This window comes from Conger conger, chromosome 18 (assembly GCF_963514075.1).
Source record: "Conger conger chromosome 18, fConCon1.1, whole genome shotgun sequence".
NCBI lineage: Eukaryota > Metazoa > Chordata > Actinopteri > Anguilliformes > Congridae > Conger > Conger conger.
In genome coordinates, this window is record NC_083777.1 from 4493030 (window position 1) to 4515492 (window position 22463).

At 47.0% G+C, this 22463-nt stretch overlaps 1 protein-coding gene across 1 annotated transcript in view; it reads left to right on the top strand.

Annotated features, from left to right (window-relative positions):
- Nucleotides 1–21655, top strand: part of sptlc3 (serine palmitoyltransferase, long chain base subunit 3) — a 36970-nt gene extending 15315 nt beyond the window's left edge. The window contains exons 5-12 of the mRNA XM_061228085.1: nucleotides 2125–2249; nucleotides 4128–4221; nucleotides 9844–9949; nucleotides 10894–11113; nucleotides 12624–12750; nucleotides 16267–16402; nucleotides 19887–20016; nucleotides 20901–21655. Coding sequence (XP_061084069.1) covers nucleotides 2125–2249; nucleotides 4128–4221; nucleotides 9844–9949; nucleotides 10894–11113; nucleotides 12624–12750; nucleotides 16267–16402; nucleotides 19887–20016; nucleotides 20901–21014 — 1052 coding nt within the window. The 3' untranslated portion in view covers nucleotides 21015–21655. The remainder of the gene's footprint in view (nucleotides 1–2124; nucleotides 2250–4127; nucleotides 4222–9843; nucleotides 9950–10893; nucleotides 11114–12623; nucleotides 12751–16266; nucleotides 16403–19886; nucleotides 20017–20900) is intronic.
- Nucleotides 21656–22463: the final 808 nt, after the last annotated feature.

Sequence of the window (22463 nt, forward strand, 5' to 3'; positions counted from 1 at the left end):
TGTCTTTATTTATCTGTTCCCTGTACATGAAAGTGTTGCTGAAAGGGGACACCTCCGTCTCACAATGGCCTTGGTCTCCTAGCATTTGCAACTGGTCTCACTGAACCGACTTGACAAAATACCCAACCATTCAACATCACTATTCGCTATTATAAGCCAATCAGCATTTTGATTACTGTGTGTACAGCTTTAAAACCTTATCTGAAATGTAACAGTGCCAAAGTGATTGTAAAAAAACTGTACTCTGAGTCACCTAATTCCCCCTCATCTTCAGCGATGTCATTCATAACAAGACTGACCCTTGGATCGGAGTGCTGGTGTGGGTGTGCGCGTGTGTGTGTGTGTGTGTGTGTGTGTGTGTGTGTGTATTTGTAGGTGGTTCTGTGACCAGCCCTGCTGTAGTCTGTCAGCCCATCTCCAGCAGCTAAAGCTGTCCTGCACAGCCGGCTTTTGTTCCGGGAATAGTGCGTTCATTCCAGGGATTCCAGCTCTTCAGTTTTCCGAGATCTTATCTCCCACAGTCTCTGTGTATCCGTGCACACCCGCGGCGGTGAGCTGTGGAAATTCCTCACAAATAGAGGAGGAAAAAACAGGAATGGGATAAAATCTCATCTGTTATGGGAGTAATGTGGTGCCACTTCGTGTCAGACCGGGTTAGGCTCAATACTGCCCTGTCCTGTGTTGTTTCACGGGAACGATTTGGCAGATAACACTGCTTCCTTTTTGCCCTTTTGGCTTCCTCCTCAGACAGAGGTGATGTTTTGAGGACGGGCGGCTGAAGTGCACAGCGAGGTGGCGGAGCTTTTCGGTATTTGGGCGGTGTAAAATTTGATGCGGCGTGGAGCACCGTTTAAGTGCGCCGTGGCGTTAACGTCACAGACTCCCTCGCGGGAGTGCTCTTCTTCAGGCGTGAAGCGGCTTCTCCGGGCCTCAGCGCGCAGGAAGTGCGTTGGCACCTCGTGACGTTCTGATCTTTGCCCTCCAGAGTATGTAGTTGTAGGTGTTTGCTGAAAGGGTGTGGTGCTGTTTGCCTTTGTCTTGGATATACCGCATCGTTTCCTGATCTTTTTCCAGCAGTAGATTTGAGCCGTGAGGCAGGGAAAGCAAAGAGCAGATGCCCTTGCAGTCGCTGTTCATTCCTTTTAGCAGCCAGACTGTCCATCAAAAGGCGTTATAACCACAGTCTGAAAATAATATTAGAAATCTTACATTTCTGTTTATCTGAGTACAGCAACAGTGTGTCAACCCCTGTTTTGCCTGCTTTCACCCATCTCCTACTAACCTTTTCTACTGGTACTGGGCCAAATAGCTGTCAAAAAAAGTATTTGCTGTGTTTTAATTTTGGAATTTAATTTTGGAGGTTCTCTGTTTAACCATACATTGACATATAATTGAGTAGATTTTATACTGCTTTTCATTTTGTGATCTAAAAGCACTTTACTGTGTGGAGGAAAACTTACCTGAACCACTGCCGGCATGAAGCCCCCACTGGGTCGTAAACACACACACAGCACCTCATTGACTTAGCGCCCTGAAGTGACCCAGGGAACTGGAGCAACCCTGCCTATGAGTGTGTGTGTGAGTGTGTGTGTGTGAGTGTGTGTGAGTGTGTGTGTGTGTGTGTGAGTGTGTGTGTGAGTGTGTGTGTGTGAGTGTGTGTGTGTGAGTGTGTGTGTGAGTGTGTGTGTTTGTGTGTGAGTGTATGTGTGAGTGTGTAAGTGTGAGTGTGTGTGTGTGTTTGTGTGTGAGTGTGTGTGTGTGTGTGAGCGTGTGTGTGAGTGTGTGTGTGTGTTTGTGTGTGAGTGTGTGTGTGAGCGTGTGTTTGTGTGTGAGTGTGAGCGTGTGTGAGTGTGTGAGTGTGAGTGTGTGTGTGTGTTTGTGTGTGAGTGTGTGTGTGTGTGTGTGTGAGCGTGTGTGTGAGTGTGTGTGTGTGTGTTTGTGTGTGAGTGCGTGTGTGAGTGTGTGTGTGTGTTTGTGTGTGAGTGTGTGTGTGTGTGTGTGTGTGTGAGTGTGTGTGTGTGTGTGTTAGCGTGAGTGCATTCCCGCAGGCTGCGATTCAGGGCGTTTCCCCCCGCATGCTGATTGACAGCTCCCCCCCCCCCCCCCCTCTTTCCTCCCCCGCAGGTAACCTGAGCCTCCACACAGAGCTGGAGGACCTGGTGGCCCAGTTCCTGGGGGCGGAGTCTGCCATGACGTTTGGCATGGGATTCGCCACCAACTCCATGAACATCCCAGCTCTCGTGGGAAAGGTGAGCATTATGGGAACTATATACCTACTGCGTGTAAACCACAAAGAACAGGCTGAATTTCACGTTTTAAGACCAGCTGAAATCAACTTTTTCCTCAATGTAGTCAATTATTCATAACCATACGAACACGCCTTAAGGTATACAGTATATTCCATGAAATGTATAAAACGGTAAAACTTAAAGTAAAGTTTTTCCATCCACTTCCTGGTTAACGACTGAAACGCCAATTTCAGTCCCCTCCAGTCACTCAGTCCTGTCACTCAGTGTCGTGCATTCTTCACGCTCCTCATTTGGCATCAGTCAAATCGACTCCCCGCCCTGCAGAGATCCCTTTCACTCGTGTACGCGTCATATTGAGGAAGCTAATGCTGCTCTAACTTCCTTCTCACCGTGTCCTGAAGGGAACCTGCTGCTCATAGGCCCTCTAGAGCAGGCTTCATTTGGCTGTGTTTCTGTAAATAATGTGGCTTTAGAGGCTGTGGAGGGCTACACATTCATGCCCTTACCTCACATTAAATTAAAGTAATCATTCATTTAATGCTAAGTAACTTGGAAAATATGAGGTGGGCAATAATCAGGAAACATATATACATATACATGTGATTTGGCTGATGCTTTAAGCCAAAGCGACTTACAGTTGATTAAACTAAGCAGGGGTCAATCCCCCCCCGGAGAAATGTGAGGTTAAGGCCCAACAGCTGTGCAGATCTTATCGTGACTACTCCAGGGATCGAACCACTGACCTTGCGGGTCCCAGTCATGTACCTTAACCACTACGCAACAGGCTGCAACAGACATGTGCCGTTAGGGATGGGCAAGCCATGTCAGAGCCACTGCTTTAGAGTGCACCCGCTCTGCCCCCTAGAGGTGGGAGTGTGAATCAGCGGTAACGGTGGCCACCCGGGGAATCACCGCTAGCGCTTGGCGATGCTGCTGGAGCAGCGGTCTCCAGGCGGGGCGAGGAGGAGGCCTGAAGACCTGCCGTTAGCACCGCTGCGTCAGACAGGGCTCCACAGTGCGGCGGGGCGGGGAGGGGAGGCTGTCTGGGCTGCGGCGTTGCTAAGCGTCGGTGACTGCTGCTCTCGTTCTGGGACCAGCCAGCCCCGCGGCCCACCAGCGCAGCCGCAGTCAGGACCGGCCAGCGGGGGGCGACAGAGAGCAATACGGCTCGGCCTGGTTTATGAACAAACGGTGCAAATATCAACATCGATTAATATGTCGTAGGAATGGGCAAAGATTGGATATCAGGGTGTAGACTGACCCATCCGTATGATATACACAGTGTAGACTGACCCATCCGTATGATATATACAGTGTAGACTGACCCGTCCGTATGATATACACAGTGTAGACTGACCCGTCCGTATGATATACACAGTGTAGACTGACCCATCCGTATGATATACACAGTGTAGACTGACCCGTCCGTATGATATATACAGTGTAGACTGACCCATCCATATGATATATACAGTGTAGACTGACCCATCCATATGATATAAACACTGACTGACTGACAGTGTAGAGGAACTGATTTCTCCTCCTGGTGCTCTCTCAGTCTCCTGGGAACAGAAACAGTGTCAGACAGGAGAGGAGCGGTTCCCCTGGGACACCGAGGAGCAGTGTCAGACAGGAGAGGAGTGGTTCCCCTGGGTCACTGAGGAGCAGTGTCAGACAGGAGAGGAATGGTTCCCCTGGGTCACTGAGGAGCAGTGTCAGACAGGAGAGGAGCGGTTCCCCTGGGTCACTGAGGAGCAGTGTCAGACAGGAGAGGAGCGGTTCCTCTGGGTCACTGAGGAGCAGTGTCAGACAGGAGAGGAGCGGTTCCCCTGGGTCACTGAGGAGCTGGGGGTGACTGTGTGCTCTGTTGTCCTTCAGGGCTGTCTGATCCTCAGTGACGAGCTGAACCACACGTCTCTCATCCTGGGAGCCCGGCTGTCTGGTGCCACCATCCGGGTCTTCAAACACAACAGTGAGTACACCACACCTGGGGCCCGGGGCCCACTGTCATCAGCCCTCCTGCGTGGCAGATTCACTGATACACTGACTGACTGACTCTCTTTCACTCACTGACTCACTGACTCACTGACTGACTCTCACTCACTGACTCACTGACTTACTGACTGACTCTCTTTCACTGACTGACTCACTGAGTCATTAATTGACTCTCACTCACTGATTCACTTACTCTCTTTCACTCACTGACTCACTGACTTACTGACTGACTCTCTTTCACTCACTGACTCACTGACTTACTGACTGACTCTCTTTCACTGACTGACTCACTGGTCATTCATTGACTCTCACTCACTGACTCACTGATTCACTTACTCTCTTTCACTCACTGACTCACTGACTCACTGACTTACTGACTGACTCTCTTTCACTGACTGACTCACTGACTCACTGATTGACTCTCACTCACTCACTGACTAACTCACTGACTGGCTGATTCACTGACTGACTCAGAGACTGACTGATTCACTGATTCATTGACTGACTCACTGGCATCGCTACAGACTGAATGCTGCTGCCTGTAGCGTAGTGGTTAAGGTACATGACTGGGACCCACAAGGTCGGTGGTTCGATCCCCGGTGTAGCCATAGTAAGATCCACACAGCTGTTGGGCCCTTGAGCAAGGCCTTTAACCCTGCATTGCTCCAGGGGAGGATTGCTTAGTCTAATCAACTGTACGTCACTCTGGATAAGAGCGTCTGCCAAATGCCAATAATGTAATGTAATGTAGTTACAGTACATGACTGGGACCAGCAAGGTTGGTGGTTTGATCCCTAGTGTAGCCACCATAAGATCTGCACAACTTTTGGGCCCTCGAGCAAGTCCTTTAACCCCACATTGCTCCAGGGGAGGATTGTCTCCTGCTTAGTCTAATCCACTGTTGCTTTGGATAAAAGCGTCAGCCAAATAACATGTAATGTAATGTAATGCCCTCAAACGGGCATTGCGTGGATCACCGTGAAATTCACAGCACGATAAACAGGTTGAGATTTTAGGAGAGGAAATTTACTGAAACAATCTGCTTATGATAATGAAATCTGAAGGGAACCGACAGGGGAGAAAAACAAAAGCAAACAATGGATTAATATTCCTTTTGACAACACAGTAAAAATGGCACGTTGATGAGCATCATTCCGAGTGTTGTACTGACTAGAGCAGGCTCTTGAGTTAATTTGTCACCAGTCTACCATAATGATACGTATGATTTTGGTGGTCACTGTTATGGACAAAAGAGCATTAGGAACAAACAATTGTTTGTGCTGACAATTACAGAATATCACTCCGTAAGTAAAGAAAAGCAATTGTCTGTAAACAAGTACTATCCAGTTGATTTGAAGCTGGTTCTGATGTTCTCTCTGGCCTGCTAGCGGAAGGACTTGAAGTGCTGTGCTTACGTGCTACTTCACACAGTCAACCACATATTTCTGAACAACAGACAGCAAGAGGAATGAACTCTGCCCGGAGGAAAAACACACTCACACACATACACATGTATACATATACACAGACAAATGCGCACACGTACATACACTCACAGACATCCGAGTCCACACATACTCACAAACACACACACAAAAAACACAGACACGCATGCAAGCACACACACACACACACACACACACACACACACACACACACACATGCACACACACACACACACACACATACATGCATGTTAGTGTGCGGGCTTTCTGCTTTTCAGCCCAGCAGCTTGCTGAACTGGATGAGCGTATGACTACAATCTCGAAGATCTCTCTGATACCTGTAGTGCTCTGAGCTTGCTCTCTCTGTCTTTATGTTCTCCCTCGCTACAAAACCAACAGCCACCATATCAACCGACTAATACAAGAGATCTGTCTACTGATAATGCAGCTTATGTTATTTAGCTCATGCTTTTTATCCAAAGCAACTTACTGTTGATTAGAGTAATCCCCCTGGAACAACACAAGGTTAAGAACCTTGCTTAATGGCCCAACACCTGTGTGGACCTTACTGTGGCTAAACCGGGGCTTGAACCACCTACCTTGCAGGGCCCGGTCATGTAGCTTAGCCACTAGGCTACAGGCTAGCGTCGGGTTTCTGACTTGTTTTATTTCTGGTCAGCCTGGAATTTAGTGAATTGCTTGTTGAGGGATACCCTGCAGAATGGCAGTAGAAAGTGAGTGTGACCTATTTCAGTATACAGGCAGTATTACTATTATGATTTTTTACCCTCTTCTTTAGAAAGCTTTTGCAGTAGAGACTGGATACAAAAGCAAAAAGCATCAGAAACAGAATATTATCATAGACACAACAGTTTTCCCCTCCGCATATAAAGGGTAATATGATATGAATCTGTACCCTATGCACTAGAACTGCGCATCAGATATTGTCAGCCCATCTCCCTTTGTGTGGATGTGGTCCCCTTTCAGGTGGAGAGAAATGACACCATTGTGAAGCTATCGAGTAGGGCATCTGACTGTGGACAATATCACAAAAGGAGGAGATATATGTGGCAGCCATTTTGGTTATCAGGGATCTACTGTGCTCCCATTTTAGGAACATTCGCTCCTGAAAATTGATTTCAGCTAACTGAAAAGTCATTTACTAATAATGTGCTCCCATGTGCTCTTTGGAAAAAAATGTAAGTGAAGAGCCCTGTTCATTTGGTGCAAGATGGAACCAGAGGTTTGCACAGGACATTGTGTGCGTCTGCATCTGTGTGCATGTGTGTGTGCACATGCCTGTGTGTGTGTGTCTGCGTGTGTGTATGTGTGCATGTGTGTGAGTGTGAGCGTGTGTGTGAGTGCACCTGTGTGATTCTGTGTGAGCGCGTGTAGGTGTTTGTGAGTGTATGTGTTTGTGTTTATGTGTGTGAGCGTGCTTCTCTGTTGCCCTCTGGGCAGAGTTCATTCCTCCCGTGTCACATGCATGTGCATGTGCATGCCTGTGTGTGTGTCTGCGTGTGTGCATGTGTGAATGTGTGTGTCTGTGTGTGTGTATATGTGCATCTGTGTGTGTATGTGTGAATGTGTGTGTCTGCGTGTGTGTATGTGTGAATGCGTGTGTGTGTGTGTCTGCGTGTGTGTATGTGTAAATGTGTGTGTGTGTATTTGTTCATGCCTGTGTGTATGCGTGTGTGTATGTGTGAACGTGTGTGTGTGTATGTGTGCATGCCTGTGTGTGTCTGCATGTGTGTATGTGTGAATGCGTGTGTGTGTGTCTGCGTGTGTGTATGTGTGAACGTGTGTGTGTGTATGCGTGTGTTTATGTGTGCATGCCTGTGTGTGTCTGCATGTGTGTATGTGTGAACGTGTGTGTGTGTCTGCGTGTGTGTATGTGTGAATGCGTGTGTGTGTGTGTCTGCGTGTGTGTATATGTGAATGCGTGTGTGTGTGTGTCTGCGTGTGTGTATGTGTGAACGTGTGTGTGTGTCTGCGTGTGTGTATGTGTGTGGTTGTACAGGCATGTGTGCGCATTCCTCTGGCGTCATGCTCTCTGTTGCTCGGGTAAACCCAGGTCACTGTCAGGCTGTACAGAGCATTCATCACAGCTGCGATTGAGCTGGCATTCCTGTGCACAGACCCACTCAACAGGTTAGCCTGGCGTGAGATAGCAGCGCCAGGCTTTGGGCTACATTGTTCATCCTCAAATCCACTCTGTCCAGGTCTCGACTCTTCTTCTATGTATTTGTGTTATCCGGGGGTGTTGAGGGAAGGGGTAGAAATGGTGGGGATATTGGTGTCTCCTCCATACATTGTTTACTATCTCTGGATTTTGTTGACGTGTGTGGTTCGCACACAAGGTACTTCCCTTCTCTCAGTGAAGCCTGCAAGGCAACAGCTTTTAGAACTAGAAAACTTCATTGCAAAAGATCTAGCACTAGCTAGTAACATAGGTAGAGACAGATTTGATAAAAATGCAGTAAAGAAAAGCTGCCTGCGGAGTAGTATGTACACATCATCTGTGGTTGGCTGAGCTGAACCTTCCAGACTTCACCATGGGAAAGAAAGTACCTTGGGTGTGGCTCGCCAATCGCTGAAGCAGAAGTTTCAGACATCCAGATTTGAGTGGGCCGGGTGTGTTGGTATCGCTGAACTGGGGAAAGATGCCACAGTGCCGTGTTTGTGTCTCTGGGCTTTTGAGTGTGAAGGTGGGTCAGTCTACACTGGTGTAGCCTATTGGCTGTGGTACATGACTGGCACCTGGACGGTTGGTGGTTCAAGCCCCGGTGTAGCCTTGATAAAAATCTGTACAGCCGTTGGGCCCTTGAGCAAGGTCCTTTCTCCAAGGGGGATTGTTCCCTGCTTAGTCTAATCAGCTGTAAGTCACTTTGGATAAAAGCATCAGCTAAATAACTGTTTTGCATTATACTTCCAAAAACAACTCTTGACACCTGCTCGTGACAATGTCGCACGTGGCGAAATCTTTCATATTTGCGAAGGCTTTCAGTGTTTGACGTGAGTCTTCTGTGGAACAATACAGCTGATCTCTGGGTGGAGGAGTGAGCGTTTGTGGACATCGGTCATGTCTCAGTCATGGTATTTTCATCAGCAGTCCTGCTCTCTGCCTTCACTTCAGTGTTCTGCTCCACATTTGTTCTTTCACTTCTTCAGTTTCCTCTCGAGCGCTGAGCCACGGCTTGCAGTTGTTCAATAGCTCCACCTACTGGACACAGCGGAACAACAGCAGCTTCCACAAAGAGACAGACTTTAAATCATTCTAATTTCGATTGATTTGCGACCCCCGATTATTCTAACTAGTTACTTCTAACTTCCCCTACTGTTACTGCGGAAAATAAAACATATCCAGGGAATTGCTGCCTGACCACCTGTTGAGTGTCATGATTACATACCTGAGTGACAGGGATTTTTGAGTCATTTTCCAGTAATTTAAACAGGCTTTTGTTAAAGTGTGAATGGGGGCGACATGGCTCAGGCAGTAAGAGCAGTCGTCTGGCAGTCGGAGGGTTGCCGGTTCGATCCCCTGCCCGGGCTGTGTCGAAGTGTCCCTGAGCAAGACACCTAACCCCCAAATGCTCCTGACGAGCTGGTCGGGGCCTTGCATGGCAGCCAATCGCCGTCGGTGTGTGAGAGTGTGTGTGTGTGTATGAATGGGTGAATGAGAAGCATCAATTGTACAGCGCTTTGGATAAAGGCGCTATATAAATGCCAACCATTTACCATTTAAAGTGTCCTGTATGAATCAGTGAGGGTGAGAGGAGACTCTCTCAGTCTCTATTGGCCAATAAAACACCAGCGCGTCACCCGCATTGCAGTATCTCCCTGTGTCCCTCTCAGGGGTGTCACCCAGCGTTACATTCAAAAACTAAGTCTTGAAAAGTCTTCACATTGAACTAATTACTCACCGGGGACCAATTAATTTTTTTTCCTGAGCCACTGTCATGGAAGATATTACAATATTTCTTTAATTCCTATTCATCCCTTCACCTTTAGGTACCCAGTGCAAGGTCTGGTGCCCGGAATAAAACACCCACGGTCAAAATGGCCACCTCCATGAACAGCAGCTCCTGTCGGAAACCCACGGGGCGGGTTAGCGGGAGCTGTCTCCGGCGCTGACGTTGATGTTTCCCTCACAGACATGCAGAGTCTGGAGCGCATGCTGCGGGAGGCAATCACCTACGGCCAGCCTCGCACCCACCGGCCCTGGAGGAAGGTCCTCATCCTGGTGGAGGGCATCTACAGGTGAGCCGGCCTTTTCTGCCCCCTACCTGCCCCGGGGGGTAAGCACACTGCCCCAGGCGCTGGCTATAGACCCGACACAGCTGAGGTTAGAGGAGAAAAAAAATAATAAAAGTTGTTTTTTCTTGGAACAATTTTTTTCTCTCAAAAATTTAATATGTGCTTGTGTTAAGTTACTGTGTGCTTGGCAAGTGAAATTTTCTCACCCCATTGGCAAATCTTAAAATGAGTCAAACTTAATAGAAAGAGAAACATAATGGAAATAAGATTTTAAAGTTTTCTCCGCCCTTGCGCATAACGGCAGGTTAACTCAGAGGTTATCTGTTGTGTGAAACATTACCTGTGTGAGATAGGGTCCCAGGGCGTGTTGTGGCTTCACTGATGAGCGTCAGTGTTCTGGTGGCAGTGACTCATCCAGACCAGGTTTGAGAGAACGCACCGGAGAACGCCATGTCCCGAAACTGTCAGGCTGACAAAGATGAAGAGCACAGTGTGTTTGAGCTGCAGTGGCGTGCTGATGGATGAGCTCATAGCTCAGGGTGACATTATTACTGGTATGATTAGATTTACATGCGCTGTAGAGTCTCATACCTAGAACAGCAGGTCTCCCATTCAGCAATCTTATAGGCAACTGAGGTCAGGAAGCACACATAAGATAGAGATAGATAGATAGATAGATAGATAGATAGATAGATATAGACAGACAGGCAGACAGACAGACAGACAGACAGATAGAATGTGGGGGTGATAGGTAGTGGGGGAGACAGAGCGATACTTCCTCACAAATTTCTACCCAAAGTTAAGAACAATATCCCCAGAAGCTCCCATATTTACCAGGAGAATGCAAAGAAAGGAGCTACATCAGCAAACAGTTAAAAATGAAAACGGAATGGAGGACGCTGAGGTCAGGTTGAGGCGTTAATCGCGCGTCTCCGTTTGTGTCCCAGCATGGAGGGCTCCATCGTGCGGCTGCCCGAGATCGTGGCTCTGAAGCAGCGCTACAAGGCCTACCTGTACCTGGACGAGGCGCACAGCATCGGGGCGGTGGGCCGGACGGGCCGGGGCGTGACCGAGCTGCTGGGGGTGGATCCGGCCGACGTGGACGTGCTCATGGGCACCTTCACCAAGAGCTTCGGTGCCGCGGGGGGCTACATCGCCGGGAAGAAGGTACCGGCTCGCCTCCCCGCACACCCAAACGTGTCCCCCAAAACGTTCCCCAGTCCACCTCTCCAAAACCTCCGCACACCCAATCGTGTCCCCCAAAACGTTCCCCAGTCCACCTCTCCAAAACCTCCGCACACCCAAACATGTCCCCCAAAAAATCCCCAGTCCACCTCTATCAAAAACCTTTGCACACCCAAACTTGTCCCCCAAAACGTTCCCCAGTCTACCTCTCCAAAACCTTCGCACACCCAAACTTGTCCCCCAAAACGTTCCCCAGTCCACCTCTCCAAAACCTTCGCACACCCAAACTTGTCCCCCAAAACGTTCCCCAGTCCACCTCTCCAAAACCTCCGCACACCCAAACTTGTGCCCCAAAACGTTCCCCAGTCCACCTCTCCAAAACCTCCGCACACCCAAACTTGTCCCCCAAAACGTTCCCCAGTCCACCTCTCCAAAACCTTCGCACACCCAAACGTGTCCCCCAAACATTCCCAATTCCCCAGTCCACCTCTACAGCAAATTGCGGAAGCTCTAACTTCCATTTCAGCTTGTCTTTAAAAGCGGGCTTTAGTATGTGACCACATCAGGGATACAGTTGTTACAGAGACTGGTTGCCCATGTTTTTCAAATTAAGAACCCAAGAACCCTGCCTGGTCCCAGTGTGTTTATAAGGTGGGAGAGCTGGCATTGGACCAGCCTCTTCTTCTGGAGAACACGAGAGCGTGCTCCAGATTTCCCATGATGCCGTGCAATAATGAACAGAATGGCTGCACTGACAGCTGTTGATGGTAAACGTTTGGTGGTGGGCGGGGGGGGGGTTTAACTTAAGATATATTTGTTCTGTTATATTTCACATATCAGTTATTTAATTTTTCACATGCTCTATTATGAAGTTTGTGGGAACATGGATAAAATGGCCCTTTGTACTGATGACATCCTGAATTCTGCTCCTGAATTCACGCACACACATACACATACACACACACACACACGTGCTTACACACATGACCATACACAAGTATCGGTATCTGTTGATTCTTTTCGAACAACCATGTTAAAAAATACAATTTAAAAAACAGTCAATTTCATTATTTTATACCTAAGTGAATTCAAATCAAATGCAGGTGCTTCGATTGAACAAAAACTACTGTGCCATATTTACTGGTTGAGTTCATCCTCTGAAAGTTGAGTAAATCCACTGAAAGCTATTTAAAACTCAACCTGACTTATTGCAGATACAAAGTGCTTTATAAAGGGTTCAATCAGCCCCCTCTAGTGGACATGATGGACAACTGTTGGGGAGCAATCGTGCCTGTCGTACAGCAGTTTAGTAGCATTTGTAGATAAAGACAAATGGCCAAGTGAAATCATCCTCAAATATGTATCATTATAACACTGTAATCATATTTGATAATAATCTTTAAAAGTGAGTTCCTGTTTGTGAGTGTGAGTTCCTGTTTGTGCTGTTCCCTTGTTCTGTGTTTCCTGTGGGTTAAATGATCTCTGTGTACAGGAGCTGGTGGACTACCTGAGAGCCTACTCTCACAGTGCTGTCTACGCCATGGCCATGTCGCCGCCCGTGGCCAATCAGATCATCCGCGCCATTAAGTGCATCATCGGATTGGATGGCACCACAGTAGGTCAGTGTACAATTTTATCAGGTACAGTGTACAACTGAAAAGCATGCAATTCATTGCACCCAGATTAGCCAAAAGGCTTAATTTAATTTGTAGTCCAAAAATGCATAGTATAACGTCTGTATTTACAAACAGGCCTCGCTGTCAGAGGCAGGATCAGGAAGCAGTCAGAGGCAGGGACAGGAAGCAGTCAGAGGCAGGGACAGGAAGCAGTCAGGGGTAGGAACAGGAAGCAGTCAGGGGTAGGAACAGGAAGCAGTCAGGGGTAGGAACAGGAAGCAGTCAGGGGTAGGAACAGGAAGCAGTCAGGGGTAGGAACAGGAGCATTCATCAGTCCTGTTGTCCTGTGGAAACGTGCTTGCTATTAAAGGGGTGGGGAGGTGAGGGTTAATGTGTGAAGGGAGCAGGTTTAACTCAAAGCACACGTGACTCCAGGTTCTGTGGTAATGAGTTTCATATGCTCAGGGGTAGACCTGCATCACTAAACAGCCCCAGAGGTAATGGCCTTGGACACTGAGCTGTGCTGTAATAGTTATGCTCTCAGCCAGCGTCTCTCCACAGTATGCTAAGGGTAGGCCCAGGTTTGTCCAACAGTTACATTTCTAAATATCTCCATTAGCGAACCGGACTAACATTCTAAGACTTTTCCGACAATTTCACACGCGGCTGACGATGAACGTTAATGGGGCATCCAGGGAACCGGGCAAGAGTGTGCTGGGAACATTTTCCATAACTTTCCAGGAATCTCCTGGGGTCCAAAGATTGCTTGACGGGAAACACAGAGAGAGCTCTCCAACTTCAGTTCTGCATCTTTGGAAATGCGTCTTAATATGTCAGAACAGATTTTCACACAATACAAACATCACCCATTTTAGGCCAGCCGTATCACATATAGATATGCACATAACAAAACATTTAATCTAGGAGGGATAAAAATTTACCGAGGAAAGATTACGGTTAAAACATTGTGCTCATTTCGAAGAAGATTACGGAAAGGCCCTTGTGTAAACATCGGCTATTACGGCCCAGATGTTCTTGGAAGCACTGATTACATCCATGTCCACGATGCACAGGATCGCTGCTTTAAGACAGGACCCATCAGAATTATGGGGGATTTACATAAAGCACTTTTACTGCCAACATCTGCTGGAAAGCACACAAGGGGGAGCTGGAATGAAGTTTGTTAAGTGACTTAATATGCCGAGAGAAAGTAAGAAAGCGATGTACTCATTACTATGCTGCGGGAGAAAGCTGACAGAAAAACGCCTCAGAGACCCTTGATGATGTGCTCATTGGCACATTGTAGGCTGCTCACAAATGTACTATTACTATTGTAATTGATAGTAATAATGATGGTCATGAATTAATATATTTATATGTTTGTTCTCATTCAAACTCACTTGTAGTACATGGCTAATGTGGCATGTGCTTTGTTTACAAATCCTGCGGTTGAGCTGGTCAAGATGGTCATAAACTGGACTAGCTGGGTGGCGACCATGTCGAGCTGGGAGCTGGTCTGAACTGGTCAACCAGCTAAACCATGTAGAGCTGGGAGCTGGTCTGAACTGGTCAACCAGCTAAACCATGTAGAGCTGGGAGCTGGTCTGAACTGGTCAACCAGCTAAACCATGTAGAGCTGGGAGCTGGTCTGAACTGGTCAACCAGCTAAACCATATCAAGCTGGGAGCTGGTCTGAACTGGTAAACCAGCTACCAGCTATTTCAAAACCTAGCTTGAGCTGTTTTTTGTCAGTAGGGTAGTCAGATACCCTCTTACTGCATAGTGTAACAGCATTCACATACTGTATATACCTGGGTGTCCACTGCAGTGATCAAGGTTAACTTTAGTCTAGACGTGCAATCTTTAACTCAAATCCTGGAGGGCTGCTGTGTCTGCTACTTCTTAATGTGTTCCTGCACTTAAGTATTTAATTAAAGTCATTGATTGGCTAAAGAGTTTTCCCCCAGGATGGGAGTTCTGGTTGTGAGCCCAGTTCCTTAACCACAAAGTGGACCACTGATATATACACTGTGTGTGGTCATTTAGGACCACAACCATCTGTGGGCCACACAATTCAGGTTCTAAATGTTTTTTTCATTTCATTTTCCATAATTTGCTGGGTGTGTATAGCTTTTTAATGGTATTGTCGTGCAGTTATGGGACCCCAGTCAGGTTTTTATTGTGTTGTGGGGACCCCAGTCAGGTTTTTATTGTGTTGTGGGGACCCCAGTCAGGTTTTTATTGTGTTGTGGGGACCCCAGACAGGCTGTTTTTGTGTTGTACAGTGTGTTGCCGAAGTTGTGATGAAACTGCATGAATGTCAGTGAATGTCAGAAAGTCAGAAAGTTCCTGACCCGTATCTACACGATTGTATGCATTGCACTGCTGCCACACAATTGGCTGACTAGATAATCGCTTGAATATGTAGGTGTAATAAAGTACAAATGTTCCTAATAAAATGCTTGGTGAGTGTACACGGCTACATGTTTGGAGGTGAAGGGGGGGGGAGGGGTCACTGGATTTCTGGCTGCAGTGCTCATGGGGTCAGAAGTGAGGGGGGGGTGGTGGAAGGTGGGGGTTTGGGGTGTTGATGGGGTAAAGCCTCTCTCGTTTCAGTGCTGATGCATTGTGGGCCAGCGTCGGTGGCTTTTGGGTGTCTGAACTCTGCGTCTCTGGATGGCATTAGCTGGCCAGATGGCTGTGCTCTCATTCCCGCACTGCGGGCCAGTTTAAAGCCTCTTGTGGCTTAAGCCGACACAGGCGATTTAGGATGTGCAGAAAACGTTTTAATCTGCTCTACGCCACTAAGTTATCCAAAATATCATGTATGATGTGGCAGGACACAGATGCTCACGTTACTATTGTCTTTCTCTCTTTTTTCTTTCTCTCTTTTTTTGTTTTAGTGTTTTTTTCTTCCTTCCAAACAGCCCACCTATTTTTTAAATTATGGAATAATTTCTTGTCATTTTTCAGACAGCCTGCCCCCCCTTACAAATGCAGACACATGCATTCACATTCACTCATTAAACAAACCTCACTTGCCTTGAGAAATGTCGGTGTTCATATTTGATGCTAAAATACATCAGTTGGTGTTTGGGGAAAAAGTTGAGAGTTGGTGTTTTTCCCCCAACTTTTAAACTAGTCTTTTTTAAGTTTATTTGCTTGATTGTATCTCTTTGTGTCATGGGTACCATTTTAAGCTTAGGTCTCTTACTAAGGGAAACGTTAAGGCAAATTAAGCTCTTTTATCTATCCAGCTCTATAAACGGATATTTTGTTTTAAAGAAATAGTGGTAAGCTGTGTTTGTTGCACTGAATAGTCACGTCTGCTAAGCAATGAAATAACAATATTCAAAAACAGGTGACATTTGTCTTTCGTTTATGGAAATGTCTTGGAAAAATGTGTAAATGTTGAAGCGAACTGGAGGAGTAGAGCGTATTTGAGCGAACTCCAGCCGTGTGTGAGGGCTCTCCGGGGCGGGGCTGAAACAGGCGCTCAAGGCTGCTCGTGTTCTGCAGGGATCCAGCGGGTGCGACAGCTGGCCGAGAACACCAGGTACCTGCGCCGGCGTCTGCAGGAGCTGGGCTTCATCATCTACGGCTCCCCAGAGTCCCCTGTGGTCCCGCTGCTGCTCTACATGCCCGGGAAAGTCGTGTAAGTGCTGAGCGTGATTAAACGCAGCTGACCGTGACTGACCACAGCCCACTGTGACTGACTGTGACTGACTGTAGCTCACTGTGACTGACTGTGACTGACTGTAGCTCACTGTGACTGACTGTGACTGACTGTAGCTCACTGTGACTGACTGTGACTGACTGTGACTGACTGTAGCTCACTGTGACTGACTGTGACTGACTGTAGCTCACTGTGACTGACCGTGACTGACTGTGACTGACTGTAGCTCACTGTGACTGACCGTAGCTCACTGTGACTGACTGTGACTGACTGTAGCTCACTGTGACTGACCATAGCCCACTGTGACTGAAGGTGAGTGACTGGGGTCCCATCACTCCCAGCTGAAACAGCCCGGACGTCAGCTGGTCATCTCTATGCCAGCCTTTCAGACTGTTTCGGACCCCGTTCCAGAGATAACGGCGCCCTGGCACCACTTCAAAGGCGAGGGCCACTGAAGCGATTTGGGCCTGTGAAGTTCTTTTGTTTGTTTTTTTTACTGTTGTTCTCCGTCTTCAGATCTTTCCCCCTCTCTCTTCCCTGTCCCGTTTGAGGAGGCAGAAGTGCAGAAAGTGAAGAGACGGTGGGAGTGAGGAGAGAAGGAGGGAGGGTAGTTGAGTTGGCAAAGCAGTGTGGGGCAGAGTCCTGGTGCTCATGTGTGCTGCATGAAGCAAAGCATATTCACTCACTCCCTCACACACTCACTCACTCACTCACATACTCAATCACACACTCACTCACTCACTCACTCCCTCACACACTCACTCTCTCACACACTCACTCACACACTCACTCTCTCACTCACTCCCTCACACACTCACTCTCTCACACACTCACTCACTCACTCTCTCACACACTCACTCTCTCACTCACTCCCTCACACTCACTCTCTCACACACTCACTCACTCTCACACACTCACTCTCTCACTCACTCACTCTCTCACTCACCCACACACTCACTCACTCTCTCACTCACTCACTCTCTCACTCACTCACACACTCACTCACACACACCCACACACTCACTCACTCACTCACACACTCACCCACACTCACTCACTCACTCACTCACACACTCACTCTCTCATTCTCTCACTCTCTCATTCACTCACTCACTCACTCACACACTCACTCACACACTCACACACTCATTTGAGCTGCAAGGAAGGCCTGTGTTCATGTTCAGTGCCTTTACTGAAAAAAGCACACTATTATTGGCCTGCCACTCAGAGTGTGTGCATTCGGTTGGCCTTTCGGTTGGCCTTCGGACGGGCCAGCTGGAGACCGCAGAACCCGGGCTAGGCACAGGGAGAGGGGTGAACCCTGGCTGTCATGAGTGCCCACGTTCATTACATTTGTTTGACTGACCCTTTTATCCAAAGCCACATACAATAAGTACGTAAGGAATGTCGTTGGAACAACTACAAAACCCCGGTCCGGTAAAGTACAACTCCCAAAGAGTATCAGCTGTACATAGCCATGAACATCAAGTCTGTTTCACACAGTAAAGTATTGGCTAAGACAGTAAAGTCATAAGCATGATTACAACTTAAGAGACATGGCAAAGAGCTGCCTACAACATCAAGATGAAGATACAAGTGCAACATGAAAGTACTGAAATGCCAAGATACAAGTATTACTTGATTGGGGGTAGCTCTGCAGAGGAAATTAGTCCAGATGTGCCTTCTGACCACAATGGAAAATGGGCTGTGACTGAGCAGTTGTTTTATTGTTTTATTGTTTTATTGTTTTATTGGAGTGGGTCATGAGGTCATATCACCACAGGGGAGCTAGAGTGGAGTAGCTCTGTGGTTGAGAAGAGTGAGAACCATTCACACGGCAGGAAGTGCAGGTCTCCTTGCTGCAGCAGAGCGGTGTGGTTGAGTTGGTGTGTACATTGCAGAAGAAGCCTGTCTCAACAAGTGTTTCAATGTTGTAATGAGACTTTTCTCTCCCTCTCAAGTAGAAAATGTTATCTGACAAGTGAATTGTCTTACCCCACTGGCAAACTCATCATTTTGTCATATTCAGCAAAGATATAAATAATAGAAATATTAGTCATAGAAATAAGATTTTAGACAAAAATACCTGACTTATTTTTAAGTTTTTGCAGTGTTGAGCTGAATTATGTCCTGACGGTTGGAAGGGGGGCGGCATCGATGGTGCAGTGGGTAGCACTGCCGCCTCACAGCAAGGAGGTCCTGGGTTCGAATCCCCGTCGGCCGGGGCCTCTCTGTGCGGAGTTTGCATGTTCTCCCCATGTCTGCATGGGTTTCCTCCGGGTACTCCGGTTTCCTCCCACAGTCCAAAGACATGCAGGTTAGGCTGATTGGAGAGTCTAAATTGCCCGTAGGTATGAGTGTGTGAGTGAATGGTGTGTGTGCCCTGCGATGGACTGGCGACCTGTCCAGGGTGTATTCCTGCCTTTCGCCCAATGTATGCTGGGATAGGCTCCAGCCCCCCTGCGACCCTGTTCAGGATAAGCATTCAGATAATGGATGGAAGGGGTTGTCCTGTTGTCCTGTTGTAAGAACTCAATTACAGCAATTACAGCCAAAATATAGTTTGTTGTGTGTGCTCGATTGATGCTATAGGCATGAATACATAAATAATTGTGCATGAATTCATGGTGCAATGACACAAAGCTGGTCAAGAAACAGCTGAGCAGCATAATATCAGTTACATTTGGTTCCCTAAAACAGGGGGACTATGTATAAATACAACTGTAGTTCCAACACTGATCACCTGATATGGATGTAAATACCCTACAATCAAAGCTGACAGTTGACACGTTAACCTCATATTCATCGTTTAATTTCAGATACAATGTGCTGGAGTACAGAGCCAAAAAAACCAAACAAAAAATAGTGCCACTGTCCAAATACTTACGGACATCACTGTATGTTCCACGTGGCAGGAATACTTACCCCTGGATTGGTGGAGTAGGTGAACTATTCCTCACAGCTGTTTTCTCACTGCTTCCTCTCTTTGTAGCTTTTGAAGCCTTTTATTGTGCAAATTAGTTTTTTGTGGATTGAATGGCAACACTTCTTTAACAAAGAAAGGGCCCTTGAATCAATCAACATTCCTCCTAATCTTTCACAAATTGTTGTTCTTTTCTTCACAACCCCTTGAGCAAGACCCTTAACCCCACATTGCTCCAGGGGGGGGATTGTCCCCTGCTTAGTCTAATCAACCGTAAGTCGCTGTGGATAAAAGGCCTTGGCTAAATAACAAATTATTTATTTATTTATTACAAACGTAGTTCAGTGAGTTATTGTCGGAGACCTATGAGCTTAGTAACCTGTGTAGAACAAACTCTTGCGTGTAACTCTTGCGTGTAAGTCCGAGTGAAAGACAGATGTTGCTCTGGTCGGAGGCTGGTTGAGCGTTGAGGAGATGGCGGGGGAGGGTGAGGTGTCGTGGCTGACTGAAGCGGACATTGACGCTCTCTCTCCCCCTCAGGGCGTTTTCGCGGGCCATGCTGGAGAGGAAGATCGGCGTGGTGGTGGTGGGCTTCCCGGCCACGCCCATCGCTGAGGCCCGGGCGAGGTTCTGCGTCTCCGCCGCACACACCAGGGAAATGCTGGACACGGTGAGCTTCACACACACACAGAGTCACACACACACACAGTCACACACACACAGTCACACACACACACACACACACACAGTCTCACACAGAATCACACACACACACAGAGTCACACACACACAGAGTCACACACACACACAGTCACACACACACACACACACACACAGTCTCACACAGAATCACACACACACACAGAGTCACACACACACAGAGTCAAACACACACACAGAGTCACACACACACAGAGTCACACACACACACACAGAGTCACACACACACAGAGTCACACACACAGAGTCACACACACACACACACACACAGTCACACACACACAGAGTCACACACACAGAGTCACACACACACACACACACACACACACAGTCTCACACAGAATCACACACACACACACAGAGTCACACACACACAGAGTCAAACACACACACAGAGTCACACACACAGAGTCACACACAGAGAGAGACACACACACAGAGTCACACACACACACACACACACACACAGAGTCACACACACATACACACACATGCACACACATACACACACACACAGTCACACACACACAGACACAGAGTCACACACAGACACAGAGTAACACACACATACACACACACATGCACACACACACTCTCACACGCGTACACACACACATATACACACAAATACAAGCACACACACACACACACACACATACACACAGTCATACTCTCACACACACAGGCTCATACACACACATACTCATACACACACACACACACACAGTCATACTCAAACACACACACACACGCACACACACGCACACACGCACAAAGTCACGCACATACTAGCTCCCAGGTGTGTGCCGTACTGAGTGCTGTGCCCTGGCTCAGGTGCTGGATGCCCTGGATGAGGTAGGGGACTACCTGGTCCTCAAGTTCTCCCGCCGGACGCCCTCCCCGCGCCCGGAGCTCGACGACGAGACAGACTTTGAGCTGGACAGCTGACGGAGCAGCTGACGGAGCAGCTGACAGAGCAGCCCAGGGATCAGCACACAGAGCAGCCCACAGAGCAGCTCACCTTCTGCACTGCTGCACTTAAGCTTCAGAGACACGAGGGCAGTACACTGCTCGCGTCTTCTTCGCCCGCTAAACTTACAGCATTTAACATATGACTGCAGACTAGGGATGCAAGTCTGTACATCTGTGAATAGTAAATTTGATACTTTAACATTTTTGTATTTATTTTGTACCTTTTTTTTTTTTATGAGTGTCTTGATGTACAATATTAATTGTTGGGAGTGGTGTCCTAACAACAACAATAAAAGTAATAATAATAATAATAATAATCATAATAATCATAATAATATATGAATATTATGATATTTTGTGCCAGAGCTAAGGCATATTTGCACACTCAGTGCAGCTGCTGGTCTGCATGTAAATGTCATCATGCGTACATTTTCCTGATTCCTAATTTTAAAAATGATTACCTTTTTCAGAGATCATGGCTGACCTTCTGTAATCTTGCCATTAAAATTTAATGTGAGGAAAAAAAAATAAAGAAATGAATAGTGTCTGTGCATAACCATGCAATAAACATGGAAAACGTTTCCACAATAAACATAAACCCAAAAGGTTGATTTTTACGTGTTTGGTCCCAGGCTTTTGCTTATCCCCTTTTGAGGCTTCCTTGAAAAAAAAAAAGACATGAAACAAGTGAGTGTGAACCATATGCTGTATATAAGATAAAGAGATTTTCATTTTAACTATTTCTGGACCTCATCTTCATGCATGGTACCAAGGCAGTATCTGGGTGTTTAATTTTTAGCTGGATGTAGTCATCTTTAATTTCTTTTCATTTACCCAACTGCAACTTTATTTGACATCTTTTTTCATATGAATTCATTATGTCACAGTATGTTGGCCAGGGCAGACTCCCAGTCTTATAAAGTCTGGAGTTGTGTGTATTTTACTCATCTTTTGACGGAGCATAAATTGAAACAGAAACCCCTCACAAAAATTTCAAAGAGTAGACGGCTTTTCATCTGAGTAGATCATTTTGTCTCTTTAGAAACCCAAATCATAAATTGCGTATAAACATGTAGCAATTACTTATGTGACACAAAATCAGCCTCGAGCAAAAGTGAAAATAGATGTTTTGGCTTGCTCTGTGGTGGGCCCCCTTAACTCGGTCATGATTGCTTAATTGGTGTACTTCTGAAGAAGGACTGTACCCACACAAAATGGCAGGCATTTTGAGCATGTGCCGTAAGAGCCAACGATAACTTAAACCAGCAATTAGACAAGTGCTCCGAATTCTTCTTCAGAAATGGGGTTTAATCATGTAATTGATACTGGAAGGAATTCAGACCTGTAAAATGTACTTCAATTCCTGTCAAGATTGCTTCAAGTCTTCACTCTTTTCTTCTTCTGGTGTCATGACACGGTGTCGTT